Here is a 19,108-nt window from a genome sequence, read left to right on the forward strand (position 1 = left end):
CTTTCCTGCTGTAGAGAAGGGAACAATTTCTTCCCTTTCATTACGTAGTTGTCGCTAGATGATGAGACTCACCTCCTCCCTCCCCGATTTTTCATTTCATTTTTTACTTGCTTCGTTATATGCAGCATTTCGCTGCCCTGAAAGCTTTAGCTACTTTATGGCAAGTATCAAAGGTTTGGCTCTTCACCAAATGGAAAGATTCTATAAACTTAAAGAAACACAATTTTATTACATAACCAATTTTTCTTAATTGACTACAAGGATCATATAAGAGTTTGACTATACACAGCCTCCTCCATCTTAGAAACTACCAACTTTATATAAGCAAACAAAAACATCTTGCTCAGTGTTCCCAACATTATCCCATGAAGTTCATGGATGTGGAACAGTTAACTTATCATAGTCCTGGGAATATCATTAAATCTGCTCACACCTGAAACAAACAAAGTGGCACAAAAGACAGACAAGTTCAAATTAATCCAAATATATTTTTGGCACTTTAACAATTCTTCCACTTCAAGTCTTGTTTACTTCTCCTGACCTTTCCTAAAGGCCAATCCAGTCTCTCTGAGTTTTGATTGCCAATGAGGACAACATCATCAACCTGAACATTTTTTAATTGCTTGGCATTAAGGCCACAGCCGCTTCCTTCCCACTCCTAGCCCATTCCTATCCCATCGTCGCCATAAGACCTATCTGTGTCGGTGCGACGTAAAGAAACCAGCAAAAAAAATTGCTTGGCACCAATCTGCTGTCGTATTTGACCCGAATATTCACTGTGGAACCTCTTTCTCAGATTTTCCTTCAGTGTCAATCTATACTTCAATCTCTTGTTCAAACTGGAGGACTTGATGACATCAACCTCAGACACAGCAGCTTCACGAATATCTTGAAGAAACAGGCCAGGCGTTATTACTCCTAGTTCATTTGAATTATCAGTTGTATACATCAGAGGTCTTGAGTTTACTACATTCTCACAATCACATAGCACTGTTTCCATCTCAGAATAGGCGAGAGATGTTCGTCCCAGTGTTCTCCGAAGTAACCTTTTCACAAGTTCTATCAACCTGTCCCACCAACCTCCCCACCAGTCAGCAATTTGTGGGTTGTATTTCCACTTTATTCACTCCACTGAGCAGTACTCATGTACCTTTGACCAATCAATTCGACTGAAGGCAGTATTAGCACCAGAAAAGCTAGTATCATTATCACTAAAGATTACAGCTGGCCGTCCTCTGCTGGCTACAAATCGATGAAAAGCTTGTAATAACACATCGTCGCCATAAGACCTATCTGTGTCGGTGCGACGTAAAGAAACCAGCAAAAAAAATTGCTTGGCACCAATCTGCTGTCGTATTTGACCCGAATATTCACTGTGGAACCTCTTTCTCAGATTTTCCTTCAGTGTCAATCTATACTTCAATCTCTTGTTCAAACTGGAGGACTTGATGACATCAACCTCAGACACAGCAGCTTCACGAATATCTTGAAGAAACAGGCCAGGCGTTATTACTCCTAGTTCTTGGAGAAGTAATAACACATAACTTAAATGAAAAAATCTCAATCCAAGTAAGAACAAATAGATTAGCTAAAGCACAAAAATTAACATGGGATATCTACAAAAAGAAATGTCTATCAATAAATACAAAAATAAAACACTACAACACAGTTATAAAACCGGAAGCTACATATGCAGCAGAAACACTCTTTTACCTGAATAAACAATCAAAGACTGACAGACTTCAGAAAATTGAAAGGAGGATTGGAAGAAATGGTAATGAGGGAATGGTTTAGAAAATGTCCCCCCAAAATAAAGATTGGCCGAAAAATCAAAACAAATTGCCTGGGTTTTGCTGACGATTTAGCATTACTAGCAGTGGACATAAAAGAAGCAAAAACCCAGATATCAGAACTTCAAAACATTGCAAATAAAATTGGCCTCAAAATATCATTTGAAAAAACAGAAATTATGCCCCAAAAACCAACACAGCTAAAAGAAGTCACCATAAATGGTAATAAAATCAAAATAGTAACTCAGTTTAAATATCTTGGAGAAGTAATAACACATAACTTAAATGAAAAAATCTCAATCCAAGTAAGAACAAATAGATTAGCTAAAGCACAAAAATTAACATGGGATATCTACAAAAAGAAATGTCTATCAATAAATACAAAAATAAAACACTACAACACAGTTATAAAACCGGAAGCTACATATGCAGCAGAAACACTCTTTTACCTGAATAAACAATCAAAGACTGACAGACTTCAGAAAATTGAAAGGAGGATTGGAAGAACCTGTATCAACAAAAAATATCAGAAAGATGGACAGTGGCGGTTAATACCTAACAAAGTCGTGTACAAAGAGCTAGAACCCATTACAGATACTATGCGTAAGAGGAGACTGGGATTCTTTGGACATATCATGAGGATGCAGGACTCGAGACTTCTGAAACAACTAGTACAACACAATCTCGTCTCAAAAAATACCACAACAGGATGTAAATGGATCAGAGAAGTAAGAGAGGATCTGAAGGAAATAGGCCTTACAACAGAAGACACCAAAAATAAGATAAAATTGAATACAAAACTCAAGAATACAAACCTCCGCTTTACCCTTACACAAAACAAACCAACAACACGCACATTTTCAACTGAGGAAAGGGCACGAAGATCGGAGCGTCTGAAGAAGTACTGGGAGGACCGCAAAGCCCGAACAATCCCTTCAAAGAGACCTGAACGACGGACTGACTAAAGTGATCCTATGTGGTCATAAAAGAAGAAGAAGAAGAAGAAGAAGAAGAACACATCTTTTGATAATTATAGGAGCAGCTCCAAGTGGACCATTCTGGTGACTCCACACGTAAATAAGCAAATCCATGCCTTTTCATAGTTTTTCAGATAAAGGGGTCTAGCCATGTCCACACCTGAATTTTCAAAGGCAGCAGAATCTCTTACATGTTCTGATGGGAGTGGTGGTGTGGATACTACCAATGGTTTAGCTTCCTGGAGCTTGCAGATGACACATTTGTTAACACTGACCATCGAGTTCTTCTTCCTCCTATCACCCAGAATCTTACCCTCATAATCGAAAGCAGACCTTGAACTCCAGCATGACACCTTTGAACATGAACATCCATAATCAGCCGTGACACAAAGGGATGATTTTTCGTTAAAAGTACAGGATACAGATTCATGGCTATCATGTCTATTGGAGATCTTGGATTATAAGCGGAGGAGACCGTTGTGATCTTCAAAGGGTTGTAGACTTGAGATCTTGGGGTCTGTAATACTGGAAAATGCATCTTTCTATACTAGTCTCAAGACCCTTATTTCAGCAGAGGTAACTTCTTTAATAGAAAGGGGTCCTGTCTTCTTTATAAAATGTTCAGAGCCAACCACTCTACAATTATTTACAAACTGACACATCCAAGCAACCATTCTGACAGTTTTCTCACTCCATGAAAAGTACCTGTAGTAAAAATCACTTGGAAGAGAATCAGCTTCTGCACAAAGCATACAGGAAACAACAGTATTCTTCCTTTCTTGAATAATAACATCCTATTCAAATTTGACTTCGGCTGAAGGCCAACTGCTACGTTGTTGGTACAACCATTCAAGTCCCTCCCACCATGATGATTAAAGCACCCCTTTCCCTGAACAACCTCTAGATGGCAGGTCAGTAGGATTATAAACACCTGGAACATGATGCCACTGTTCTACTTGGGTCAACTTCTTTATTTCATTCACCTGGTTCCTCACAAAGGTAGCCCATTAGTCTTCTCTTTTTAATCCATGCTATGACTGTAGATGAATCACTCCAGAAATATGATTCATAGCTACTGGGAAGATGTTCACTGATTGATGAATGGAGCCTAGCACCTATCAATATAGCAAGCAATTCTAGACGAGGTATTGTGACTGTATTATTTGTAGGAAAAACTCTCGTTTTTACCTAAATCAACTGTACATTTAATTGCTGAATCGTCTCCACCCTCAAAAGCACAGCTGCTGCGTAGGCATATTTGTTGGCATCACAAAATGTATGCACGCTCCATTCAGCAGGTTCACTGTTAGAGGGTAGCCATCTTGGGATCTTCAAATCTTTCAAATATGCAACATCATCTGACCATTTTGCAAATCTGTTCACAATGCTCTGATCCACTTCTTCATCCCACCCAATTTTTAAACTCCATAATTCTCTTAAGATAAGTTTTGGCTCTAGGGTCACAGGAGATGAAAAACCAATTGGAACAAACACCTCATGGGCTGGGAAAAGAATAGTCCTTTTGGTAATTTTCTCTAGATAATTTTGGTAACAGTCCAGGCTTATGGCCAGAGTGTCTTGTTTTCTGTCCCAGATTAAACCAAGTTTATTAGACAAGCCTCTGTAACTGAATTTGGATTTGTGAACTTCCATCCACGTAATTCGAACTTTCCATCGGCCATGATAGAGGTGGCTTCTTGAGTGAATTGTCTGAGCTGATCCTCGTCATTAATGCTCGTGACTACATTATCAACATAAAAGCAATCTAAGAGATTTTAATTGTGGTCTTGGAATATGCAGAAACTCCCTGATGAGATACATCTAGAACCTTTGTGAGATGAAGTCTGATGACTGCATTTAACAAATAAGGGCTACAAACAACACCAAACACAACTCTCCTGTGCCAATAAACAATGACGTTCCACAAATCATCCTTCCATAAGAAGCGTAGGAAGTTCCAATCATTTACATTCACACTAATCTGCAAGAAAGCTCCCCTGATGTCGGCTACAACTTATATTTGCTTCAGACGGAATGTTAAGAGAAGTGGTGGTATCTGTTCTACCAATGGTATCCCTTTCTCCAAGCACATATTCAAAGATGGAGTATTCTTTTCATGAATTGATGCATCGAACACAGGTCTAATTTTTGTAATACTATTTTCTTTCACTACATGTCTGTGAGGAAGATAATGTCACCTATCACTAACAATCTCTGAGTCAGGAACTCTTTCAATTACACCTCCTTCAAGCCACCCCTCAAAACCATGTTCATATTCTAAATACAGCACATTAGCCTTCAACTTTTTTTTACAGTGGAATCCAGTCATTTTTCTGCCAGGGTGTAATTCGATGAAAGAGCAGGGTGCCTATCCTTCCAGCTGAACGTTGTATCAACCTTCACAATTTACCCTTGCAGTATCTTGATAATGCTTATCAACTTCCATCTGCAATTCAAGCTTTGTTTCCCTATCAACAGGATCAGTAATACCAATCAACTCCAATTTCCAAAGATCTCAGATATTTAATTCATTAGTTAGCATAGATGTGACAATCATAACAGTTGTAACTCTGGATTACCTAGTCTCCATAGCTACCAAACCACATGATACACTTCTAACATAGCCAGTGAAGAGTCTGGCAGCAATGTCAGCACCAATAAGAATTTCTATAGGACCTGGAGTACCTATGACTTCCTGCAAATTGTTTATTCATCAACTATTTCACTAACCAATGCCATATCTTGAATATGAGGTAATTCTAGTTACACTTCTCAAACGTTGCAGATATTCGTTCTATGGCTTAACGTTCCAAATAACCATGCTTTTTCCCTGCATGTTTGCATGTTTTGGCCTTTTTTGGAGAAAATTCATGCATAATGCATATTTTGAAGATTTTGGATTTAATAGTGAATATTTAGATGTTTAATATTGCATAATATGACTTTTCTTCTGATTTTGGCGCATATATAAATGTTACCTTGCATAATAGTGCCTTTTATGAATGTTGGAATGAAGAATTTGGGATCATTTTTCCACGTTATATAGTATGTCTATTACTGAGAGACAGAAAGAATGTATCCATGGCATCCTATGTTACAACCAAAATTAGTACATATGGTAGAGGTCCTATAATCCAATTAACCAAGCATTTTATCTGTTGCTTGAGTAAACACTGATGTAAGCCAGAAGTCCCGACGTCGATCTTTACAATTCTTAGAAATAAGGTGTCCCAGTTATACATTGCTATAAATTTAACCTTAAATTGTACATTACTCATTGGCGGCTCATTTGTTTGTCTATGTTAAATGAACAAAACAAAACTTGCATCAACTTCTGTGACGCCATGTTACTAAGATAGCAGCTTACAAACCTTGGTTTTGCACTTTTGCACAGAACTCTCTTCCGTTATTATCCTGGAATTTCCTACCTGGAACTCTCACTCATCACTCATCTTTGTTATCGCAGCACGCACTCATTAACAGTTATTGAGGACATTCAAAATAGTGTCTGCAATCATCGCACGGAGAAGTAGCTGTGGCAGCTAGAGATAGATCGAACAAACTGATCCATTCAAATCCTGACTTTGAATTCATCAAGCTTATATAAGACGTATTGTGGTGAAAATGCAAAAGACGTACAATTTGACTTCACTTTGTCCCAAATATCTTCATTTAAGTATGCATCTGTCACTTCTTGTGACGTAGAAAGATCATTTTCTGTGTTTAAGATAATGCTTTACATTCAAAAATAAAGGGTAGGATTCTCCACCTGTTCAATACAACTTAAAATGTGATATAAATTAAAATGTCACATTTTATTAATAATTTTTAGGTACCGGCTTTGGCATTTTTTTATGCCATCATCAGCCTAGGTTTAGCAAACAAGGACATTGAGTAAATTACATATGTATATACACAAATAAACCTTCTAAAAGTCTAGCAATTTATAATTGCATCACAATATAAAACATTTGACTACATAAAGCTTTATTATGATGTATATATGAGAGTTTTATGCAGTCAAATGTTGGAACTGGTGGAGAAGCCTTGTTCGCCGACCCATCACTTAAGATGGAACGGCGTGGGATATGTATGTATGTATGTATGTATGTATGTATGTAGTACACATCACATCTTAATTACACTTTTATATTCAAATACCACACAATTTCAAAAATTGTATCAGTGTTACTATAACTTCTAAGTGGTTTACATCCAGAAGCAAGGGATATGGCATCTGGGAACTCTAAAATGCATCAGTGTATTCATGACCTGAATCTTTAGTCCAGAATAATAAACAAATTGGAATAGAATGTGATGCAAGTCCACTGACACTGTGAAGAACTGACCACTCTTATGTAGAAAAGTTGTGTCGGGAATTTTTTGTGGTTAAACCGCATACGAATTATAGATACTTTTGACTCTCAGCTGTAACAAAGATCTGTGAACCATGGTTGTTTAGGAATGTTGGTTTGAATTAAATGATAGTTATGTCCTGTCCATATTGTTGATATTTCCCAATCCGGTAGCCAGTGTTGGTATGTTTGTTGTCAAACGAGGGGATAAATGTCCATATACGGCAGTGGAGGCATCTTGCTAAGGCCATCACAAGCACCAATTTTTGACAATTTGTCAGCTTCCTCGTTGCCAAAGATGCCAGAATGTTCTTTGATCCACAGAAACGCCATTTGATGATCTGTTAATTCTAAGTGTAAAGTACTGTTGATTATATCAAACAAATAGTCATATGTCTATGAGTATTCCATTGAGGATTCTGAAGTTTTTGGAGAACATTTTTCAAATTGGTTATCAAAGAAGAGTTTGGAAAGCTAATCACAATCCAAGGAGATGAAATCAAGAGATTTACCAATGATATTTTTATTTTATCTGAGTCCTCAGAAGATCTGGAGAAATTGGTGCATGGTATTGCAACCTTACCACCAACGCCATTGCACCATAGAACCACATGACAGCATCATTGTCCCCATAATTTTGGGCTACTGCCATATAGAACCACACGCCAAGGCGTTCGATGGTATGGGACCTTTTTAGTCTAGAGTCAAATGCCACCTCATCTAGAAAAACGAAGAAAAATAAACTTCAAAATGATGGGTGAGCAAAAGCTCTTTGGACTGTGCAAGGATCAACTGCACTCCTCCGTTCCAAAGAATCAAACCAACAGCCTCCCAGTGGCATGGTGCGTTCGCAACAAAAGATCATAATATAACACTTAACTAACTTAAAGGCATAAATGAACAGAGGGATTTAGGATACAATGTTTTTCCGGCAAAAATGACAATCGAAGAAAAGTTTTTTTAAAACCTATTTATTAATCCTTGATAAAATCACGATTAATTGAAATTAACCCTGAATAATTCTAATATAATGAAAATAAAATATACAATGTCCGATGGACTAAATACAAATTTGGAGATGTCACTCCTTTCATTGATAAAATTAATGAATTCAGTTTTGTTAATATTTATCGATTAAATGTCAAAATTGTTTGTTCCTTTTACTTTTTGACATGACAATAAGTATTACATGAAATAATCAGTACAAAATCTTTTTTAAGAACAGAAATATCCTTATAAATGCGATGGTTCTCATCACATTCCTTCTTCACTATTAGAAGAAACAATTATCTATGCGAAAAATTGGAGACAACTTGGAGTGGTCGCCTAACTAAATAATTATATTATTAAATAAGTAAACAAAAGAATAAGCGAACACTAGTTGATAAAATCATGATCATCAAAATAAAATTTGACTGATGTCGGATCTGGAAATCGAACCCACATCACAATGAATCCGATGACAAATAATGAGACAGAAACCGTTTTGTCAATCAAACAAAAAAAATTTAACACAACTCAAGGAGCATATTTAAAAAAATATGTACACATATTTTAAAACAAACTATAAACAATATACACATGCAACTGGCTGTATAACATAAAAGAAATATTTATGTGACAAAGAAAATCCATGGTCTGCTTTGGAGTTCGAACCGATGATCACCAGGATGACATCGACAGACGGGTCTCTAAAAACTCCCTTTTTCAGTTATTCATAAGATCAACAAATCAATAATAATACTGGTGTTCCAGTTATTTAATTTCTTTATGGAAATAAACATGAAAGCGTTCAGTCTTAGTGGACAGGCTTGAACAATACACTTCGCAGTGACCCTACCACAAGGGAAGAGCTCACGCACCCCTTTCTAAGTCATATATCATACAATGTCTAACCACACCAAATAATGGTCGGCAGCTGAATATTTCTTGTCAACAACTCAAGGCGAGTCCAATCATCTCCCTTAAAATACATCATGGTAAATAATGTCATTTCAACTGATATCCTCATATCATAAACAAAGCTCCACTGGCTTATTAATTCACTGCCCTGTTACAATCCTTTAATTCAATATCAAGCCACTATTCATCTTTTTAATTTCATGTCCATAGACTTAGAATGTCCAGGTTCACATCCATCCGACTACATAGAATATCTCAGCCTATGTTTTCCTACAGTTTGAACTCAGACAAAAAAAAATCAAATATGGATTTAAACGTATCCATAATGTTATTCTCATATTACAGAAAAACGAATACTTGACATAAAGGAAAACACTTATCTAAATGGGAGGGTCTTTGTTCATTGTCCAGGCTTGTCACAAGTTACGCATATAATTAATACAGCCATCTACATATTCTTATGCAAAATTACATTAAAACAAGAGTACCTTCCTATCTTCATGATATAAGCAGATAGTGCATTTTGAAGACACTGTTACCATGCATTACCAAAATAGGCTTGAATATCCCATAAAATAAAATATACATATCACGGTTTGAGATCATCAATAATCAAATCTACATTTTCCCACCTAATCTAAAGCACTCTCAGACTTACTGATATTTTTCCATTAAATCACGTACATGCATAACATTAAATATTTTTCAGGCCAGAAATTTTAGCCCATATAATACAATTTCAATTCCCATCTAAATGAATATAGAAACAAATATGAAGACCACTCACAAGTTCTCTCTCTCTAATTCAAGAATACATGCAATTTACATTTCTAACCTAATTTATGTGATCTACATATTACATAACCCTGCATTTGTTTAGATCAAATTTATATTTTCGGTACTTATCATCAAATCAACAACAATAAAGGACAGTGTTTCCATTAGCATCTTTATATATTGTATCATTTTTCACATTTTTATGTCCCGAATTTTAATAACTGGCTAAACTTTTAGCTTCCACTTTTAATATTAGTTGTACTCTTGATGATTGTTTTTAGGCTGAAGATGCCCTTAATTGAGGGCGAAACATGTCCCATTTAACTGTGAGTTTATTTATGTAACTACTATAAGTGAAAATAAAAGTATTGAATAGGTGGATAAAATTAAAACACCTTTATTGTTGTTGAACTGTAAATTTTCAATACGGACCAAAAATGAGATTTATAACATGTAATACTTATCGTCATGTCATGAAATCCATGGTTCGAGCCCAGGGAAAAGGCCCTAATCGTCGCTTAGCCTCTCATGGCGCTGACGTGGGTCACAGGTTCAAATCCACTGCTATTCCTGCTGAGCACGTTCATAATCCCAGGGTCCTCTTCTGCACTGTAACAACTCTAATGATGTTGAAATAAGTTGCGTCACTCAAAACACAATTTTTCAAAACTGTAACACAGTTCTCATAGTCACGTTACTTAAACACTTTCAATACTATCACTTGGACAAGGTTTTTCACACCGCGTATTTGCAAAATGTATATTATCACTCTCAAATACAGGTATGGTCAGAACACCGGTGGAGCGTGGGTCTGCCTTCAATCTTTTGTGTCAAGTGGAAGTTGTGTCATCATGGCTGCCACTTTTATAACCTTACCCCTACATACACAATAGACAGCGGTCAGTCCCCACAACTTTTTTAAAAATTAGTGGTTCTACATGTTGTATGACATCGGTAATGCACTCAAATGTGTGACTCAGACTCTTAAGTACTCTTGTTATGTGCGGAACATGCATTGATCGGCGGTTTATTTAAAATTTATTATCAAAATGATGCCTTGACAGAATCCCCGTGAGGATTCTGCGTACTTAGTTAGTGTGGGTACGCCATTAGTGGTTATATAATCAGATGGTCACGTATTTTTCCACACGTTAACATTTTATAAACAACTCGAATTTTGGCAGAGGTCTATTATGAAAACATATGACATGCTGAGGTTTCTCTTACTAATTGTTATACATATCTCGGAATCATACCATACAAATCAAGCTTGCACGTTGGCATCGCCATGTTTCGGCCAATTTTATAGCAGGCGTAGGTATTAGTATTGATTATCTTTCCTTGTCATTTTTCATCTCTCTCTCTCTCTCTCTCTCTCTATCTGGGGATTCCTTCAGTTACGACGGAGTCATGTTTACCAAGTTAGAAGCGTTGTGCAAACAGATGCAACCTAATGCAACATTCTATAATATATACAAGGGAGCTTAACAAAAGTTTTCACTGCCTAAAATAATTATTAAATAAATATGTACATGACCGATATGGTCACAGTATGGACACAGTTTGGAGAAGGAGCACAAGATGAAAATAAATAAATCTAAAACAAAAGTAATGGAGTGCAGCTGGACAAAATCAGGTTATGTAGAAAATGTTAGGTTACTTGGATGGTAGAATAACTAACGATGGCCAAAGTAAGGACAACATAAAATGCAGACTAGCACAAGCAAGGAAGGCTTTTCTTAAGAAAAGAAATGTATTCACTTCAAACACTGATATAGGTACCGGTACTAGGAAGGTGTTTTAGAAGACTTTTGTCTGTTGTATGGCATTGTATGAAAGTGAAACATGAACAAAACCTATCACAGAAAAAAGGAGAATAGAAGCTTTTGAAATGTGGTGGTACAGAAGAACACTGAAGGTATGATGGGTAGACTGATTGAATGGGTGATAGGAGAATGGTTGTGCCATATTTGATGAGAAGAAGATAAAGAATGATAGGACACATCTTAAAACGCCCAGCACTTCTTCAGTTAGTTTCAGAGGGAAGTGTAGGTAGAAGAATGGTAGGGGTCGACCACGGCATGAATATGAAAAACAGATTAAGGTGACACTCCGGAGATAAAAATATGTTTTTACCTAATGCATGGAATATCACGAAACTTTGTGGGAATGTCTGTCACTTACATAAAAGTAGAGATATCACAAACATTTCTTTCTTATACAATTAATAGTTTTTCCAGAATAAATTTTTGTTTTTGAAATTTTTTATTCCATTTTTCTTGTGAAATTTAATTAACATGTTAATGTAAATTTGTAAGTAGGTAGATAATACTTCTTTTAAAAGCACTACATATCGATTTTTCTGTACGTAATTTATAAAGGAGATATATCGTACTAAAGTTTGTGTAATTTTTACGTTCTAAAATTTTGGACTTAAAAATCCCTACTACTTGAAAAAATTCTGCAATTCAAAAATTCCATGTGCGGGTTTCTTAATATAGCTGTGATACATATACCATACAAATGTTGTTACATTTGGCAGAATATTATGGGAGAAAAATGCAATTTAAATGTAAAATTACAATTAGCAAACAAAGCATTGTTACAGTGATAAATTGATTGAATTCAGTAGAATAACTTCGTGACAAGAGAAAAAACCTCAATCCTTTCAATTTCAGTCATTTAAAAAAATTCACCAAAATGACCAAAATAACAATGTTTATCTCCGGAGTGTCGCCTTAGAGTAAATATAAGATGTAGTAGTTACATGGAAATGAAAGGTTAGCAGAGGATAGGGCAGCATGGAGAGCTGTATCAAACCAGTCTATGTACTGAAGACCCAAACAACATAAGCTTCCTATAATCTAAGGTGGAAACTTCCAATGGTTGTGCCCATTATAATACTTAACTATTGAAATTCAAATTTCCAAACTGTGTTGGTCACTTTGTTTCTCAAAGTCTCCTTTAGGGTAGCCTCCAAAATGTATTTTGAGTTGTTTGGAGAGAAGGCTTCTATAGCCTTTCAGATGTCAGATTCCATTAAGGTATCTATGAAAACTATCTTTTTGTTTTAGATGGGGAGTGGCGTGGACCTTCTCCTCTACATAAATGCATCTTGCGTGGAGTGTGGTGATTTGGGTCCACCTCCTGACACAATTCTGGGAATACCACCGCCTCCACTACCTGCATTTTTGCAGCGCACCCTTACAAACAACAGCAATCATACGAGTTCATCTCCTTGCAGTGTCCAGTGTGACTGGACCTCGGGGCCTGGAGTGGAATATGTTGAGTTACCACGGCAAGGTAAGTCATGTTTCAGATCAGCATCTGCTATATAAACCGGTGACCCCAACATGGTGTAAGAGTCAAGTTTTGGGTTTTTCAAATACCAGCTTCAGTTTTATGGCATAGTTATATGTCATAGTTCCTTTCTTAGTACAACTACAGTAGATAGTAGCACTTAATTATTGTTGGTTGGAATAAGTTGGAAATATCAGAGCAAAGAGTGGTGCATACCACATATATATTATTTGGCCTCTATCTGTTTTGTTTGATGTGAGCAACGAGTATTCTGGTGCTTCAGTAAATATGTTTGCTATTATTCAAGACACATATTTTCCACTGCAATTATAAAATGGATTTTGATCATTTAGATGACTTTGTTAGTGAGCCAAGTTATCTGGCTGATTATGGAACTAGAGATGATCCTTTAAAGCTGCTTTAGAAAGATAAAGATGATGATGATGATGATGATGATGATGATGCTAACATCTAAGGTCATCGGCCCTGTGCTTTACAAGAAGTTTATCCTAGAGGGGCTCTTTGGCTATTTAACCTACAGTGGTGTGTAATGGGGCAAAATGATAGCCAAACAAGTACTTCTTGGACAGATTGCACAAAAAATCTCTGTAATGTGCCTTAGCCAATGATGGAAGAAAAGAAGAGTGATACAATGAATGTGCTGCAATTTATTCCCCCAATATCCCATGCAGAACGTAATGTTTGTGATACGGACCTGCCTGAAAAAATAAAACTTCAGGCCCCCTCAAATCAAATGTAAAACCTATGAATAACTTAGTATAAATTTAATTACAGCAGATACAAGTAATGCAATATATTGTCAAGTTACATGAACAAAGGAATTACTTGTTATCATAAGATCATTATTAAATAATGTTTAATGGGTATTATTTAACTGCCTCCATAGTTTAACGACTAAGTTGCTGAGTTGCTAACGATAAACCACTTAGATGTTTGTGCTTAACTTTAATTGGTTTGATTTTTCAATGGTTACAGAACAATACTCTCTAACCGATACCGACGTCTCGGTGATAATAATTTATTCGATTACAACACAGAAAAATATAACTCACACACAAAATTAAATAAAAAACTGTTCAAATAATGTTTAAAAAATATAAAATCATACAAATGATTAGCCTATTACTAACTTCATGCAAAGAGAGCTCTTTCAGAACTGAGTTGACTGATTGTTACTATATCAAATTCTTATCAGAATTATACGCTCTTGTCGAAGAAATGTGTGACAATAGTAAAATATTTGGCAAAATTGGTTCATAATACGATCTCAGATGCACTAAACAACAATAATGTATAATTTTCTAACTAAAATATGATATTTTAGTGTCAATTTTCACTGCTGCAATTATTTTAAAATAATTTGGTGCATGTCTTTTATGAAGAGCATGCCACGGTGTTGCGAGAGATGGCAAGAGGGAGCATTGTTTACAGCTGTGCTGTGTTACACTCAATACAATAAACTGCTGCTAGATGCAAGCCCCTTAAATGCCAGGCCCACCTGCGTTGCAGGCCCTAATGTTATGCCCCTGATACCATGCCTATTAAAAGAGTGATAAGTATTTAAAAAGTTTTGCACGTTCTGGTTTAGTGCACTTTGTACTTTGCCATTTGTATGTAAGTACATAATGCATTATGTATACAAAGAAAAAGCATACAGTCAGCTGTGCAGAAGCAATTAAAATGCAACAAAACCACAAGGTTGGTAATGTGGGATGTTGAACACTTATTGTTCATTGTGTGGCAGATCAATACAGTGTATATAGCTTGAACACAAGGAAGCATACTCGGCACTAAAGAATCCAACATGTTTTGGGGCAGATCATTCTGCTCTTGGATAGCAGGTTCAGTCAGTTGCTGAATGTTAACAGGAGGATTAGGATAGTGGACAGTTGTTCACTTGAGTTAACGCCATGCATGTTCTGCACAGTTCATGTCGACAAAATATGACAGCCACACCATTTGCTGTATGCCATGTGTCTCAAGAATTGATTGACCACCCAGGTTCGATGTGCACAAGCATCATCATCGACTAGTGTAAAACTCTCGCTCACAGTGGCAGAAAATCCTGTAACTACAGGCTGGAGGTTGTCGTCTCTGTACAACAGACCTGTCATGTTACTCTAGATAGGAATTAGAGGCATACATTGACCAAACATGATGCAAGTGTAATGGACTAGTATAACTCGGAAACAATTCTCTAAACCCATGGGTAAATAGTGAAAATATCGAGCTTGGTTAGTAGGTGTTGTTGTTGTTGTTGTTATTATTATTGTTGTTGTTATTATTATTATTATTATTATTATTATTATTATTATTATTATTATTATTGCCAGTAAAATATTGCCTGGAAACCAAGGAAAAACAATGTTAAGAACAGTGTGGCAATAAAGTGATTAACATTAGTTACTTTTGTTATTCTTTTATCTCTGACTGAGACTATAAGGTGGTAGTGAGACAGAGCAAAGGAGAAAAAAATCAAATCATATAAGGTCCCTTGACACATATTTCTCAGGATAGATGAAAACTGAACGATGTTAAAGCACTGATCGAATTGTTTTGCATTTTTGAACGTTTGGCTTGTGCCACTGAGTGAGTTGGCCATGCGGTGAGGGTCGTGTGGATGTGAGCTTACATTCAGGAGATGGTGAGATCGAACTCCTCTGTTGGCAGCCCTGAAAATGTTTTTCTGTAGTTACCCATTTTCACACCAGGTAGCCGCTTCCTTCCCAAACCTAATCCCTTCCTATCCTTCTGTCGCCGAAATGCTTTGATATGTTAGTGCGATGTTAAACCACTTGCTAGGATAATGATTGAGATTCCATCTTCAAACGAATCCTGAAATTATGGATGTCCTAGGAAATTCAAATGTGTTTATACGTTTTGATGGTGACACATAGGATATTATACATTGTGATCCAAACTTTTATTTTTAACTGGCTAGAACATTATTTTGAAGGATGTTTGTTAGTTCTAACAAAAGTCACAAAATTACAGAACAATCTGTATTTTTTAACATAACTGAAAATGAATGAAAATAAACACAGTTCTGGGAACCCAAATTAAACAAAAATATGTTGCAATAGGGTTCTAATCATTCTTATCACAGTTTCAGTATTCATTTATTACGTTTTGCTCAGTTCAGGTTCTTCTCCTTATTGGTTTTATGCCCCACTACCTACTTTTCCAGCTTCAGAGATGCTGAGGTGCCAGAATTTTGTCCCGCAGGATTTTTGTACATGCCAGTAAATCTACCAACATCTGGCTGGCATATTTGAGCACATTCAAATACCACACAAAATCCTGCCTGCTTGTAGTCAGAAGGCCAGTGCTCTACTGTCTAAGCAACTCAGCCTGGCTCTCCTAAGCAGTCATATACCATGTTCCCTTCATCTTGTTCTGTGGTACTTGAGAGATCCAAGGCTTGTACGAAAGACTCCAGGTATTCTTCTTCTTTCCAGTTTTCATCAGATTCTAGGATAAGAAATTTATTCACATCTTTACTTTTCTCATTATTTATTCTGCTTGATAGTGGTATCATAGGTACCTTGGCTGTACTAATGGATCTTTACCCATGTTTCCCCATCATCAAAATGATAATGAAGTTCTGTTCTCAACATTATATTTTCATCACTATTTGCAGTAAAGTTATCTAACTTCATGATGATTCTTTTCACCTCACTGTTGCATCTTTTATCCATAATTTGTCGACTCTTTGAAATCTTTTAACTGCCAATCATTTCCTAATTTCCTTGTTTCCTCTATTTCATTTTTAATTTCCACGTATTTCTCGGGATTCGTGATTTCAAGAATTTTATGTAGTTTCCTTTCAACTCATCCAAAGGGCCTATCTGCTGTCAAAAATGTATGTCCATGAACTTTAAAAAATAAACACACTTCCCTTATTTGTGGAGGAGATCTCTGAAACAGTCAGAATGCAACTGCATTTGTTGGATGCTGATTTTTATTCTGCCAAATGTAAGCATCCCCAATAGGTCTGAGAACTACTGTGGACTGATCAGTACATTTCTTTCAGAGAAAGTCCAGTCCGACTCGTTGGCTGAACGATCAGCGTACTGGCCTTCGGTTCAGAGGGTCCCGGGTTCGATTCCTGGCCGGGTCGGGGATTTTAACCTTAATTGGTTAATTCCAATGGCCCGGGGGCTGGGTGTATGTGCTGTCTTCATCATCATTTCATCCTCATCACGACGTGCAGGACGCCTACAGGCATCAAATAGAAAGACCTGCACTTGGCGAGCCGAACCCGTCCTAGGATATCCCGGCACTAAAAGCCATACGACATTTCATTTCATTACAGAAAGTCCATGAGAGCTGAAGAGATTTTATGTGACCCTCTTCCAGCTTTGGTTTCATTCCACACATAAGACTAGTTCTGTTGTTCCTATATTTGTCATATAAAAAACTATAACACGATATTTGGCAGCTGTAATATGCCTCCACTATATTCCATTTTAGAAGAGGTTCAGAAGAGGTTGTACCAGCTGTAAATCAAAAGTAAAATTATTTGCTTCATCAATTTATGAAAGGCTTTAGCTTTTAATCGATGAACACAAATTTCTGCCATTAACTTTAGCGTATTACTAGCATCTTGAGTGTGGTGGAACAAAGTATAATCTGGCAGTTTGGAAGTCATTCTGCACCAGAATCTTTAACACAAAATTTAATATTGTCTTTGGAATACGTACAAGTGACAAGCAGAGTCACCAAGCCAAGGGGAATTAACAGTATGAGAGGGTTGATTCTGAGAACAGAACTGGGGCCATCAGACCAAAGGCAAGCTTCTATCCATTTAGCCACAAAGCCAGACTTTAATTTGCTAAACTTTAGGCTACCATCTCCACTGATCAGGGGTTGAGCATTGGCATTAGTAGAGGCCAGGGTAGTAGCTTGTGAAGCAGCCTTGACATCACAGCAGGCTACTCCATTGACTATTAGCTGCGGCTCGAAACGCTGAAGGCTTGACGTTCACTAAACCAACTACTGTATCGAGAATGGGTAACCTAAGTCTAGTGGTAGCCCACGTCTTGTTCCCAGCATACGCCACTGCTGCTCATTTTTACAAGCCAAACATTTTCCCTCTGTGTTTATCAGTTTTGATGGCAGTCTGTACTGCTTATTGCACTTTTCTCACTGTCTTACTACTGTACATACATAATGCCACATTGAGACTGTGCATATTTTCTTGCTACTAGAAGCATGCAGCTAAAGGCAGACTGAAATGCAGCACTACATGCATCAGTCTTGTGTGCACAGCAAGGTGAAAATAGTTGTAAGCACTCCCCATTCTGAATAGGGATCTCCACGTCTCATTTTGTGCAACAAAAGATTTGTTTATGATTGAAGCTGAGTAAAATGTTTGTCAGTGATTTAAGTTAAGGTACAGTGCATTCATTTTATGAGGAAACTTCTGCATCATTCAGACAACGGCCAACTTGCGCAGGGAAGACCACAGAGCGGGAAGCCATACAGCAGGAAGCGTGTTCCATTGCTGCTAGAAAATCAAGACATTCAGCAACTACAGAATAATATACATACATACTTACATACATACATACATACATACATACATACATACATACATACATACTGCCCCCTTTATGCCGGGCTCAGCTCGCCGGAGAGCGAGGGTCTCAGTGGTGGACCGTTCGCTGTTGGCTGCGCAGAAAATTTTAAAGGCAGGGATAGATGAAGGACTAGCGACAAATGAAAGGAGACTAAAATAGGTTTACACATTTATTAAACTAACACTCTTTTAAAGAAAACAATTAAATTAACAAAATCTGGGTTGGATTCTTGAAAAACATCTTCTCCTCGTGCTTTCATTCGTGAGGGATCTCGCTCAAATAAATTTTCAATGATTGTTCTTTTCTGCAATAATAAATATAGAAACCATTAACTTACTGAAAAATTGATTGGAAAACAAAATAATATCTAATATCCTTCTCTTATGATGATAATCCAATTATTA

General features: G+C 36.8%; 1 protein-coding gene across 1 annotated transcript in view; it reads left to right on the forward strand.

Annotated features, from left to right (window-relative positions):
• Positions 1 to 19,108, forward strand: part of LOC136864778 (uncharacterized) — a 111,008-nt gene that overhangs the window by 34,449 nt on the left and 57,451 nt on the right. Inside the window, exon 2 of the mRNA XM_067142157.2 lies at positions 12,876 to 13,104. Coding sequence (XP_066998258.2) covers positions 12,876 to 13,104 — 229 coding nt within the window. The remainder of the gene's footprint in view (positions 1 to 12,875; positions 13,105 to 19,108) is intronic.

Source organism: Anabrus simplex, chromosome 2 (genome assembly GCF_040414725.1).
Source record: "Anabrus simplex isolate iqAnaSimp1 chromosome 2, ASM4041472v1, whole genome shotgun sequence".
Taxonomy (NCBI): domain Eukaryota; kingdom Metazoa; phylum Arthropoda; class Insecta; order Orthoptera; family Tettigoniidae; genus Anabrus; species Anabrus simplex.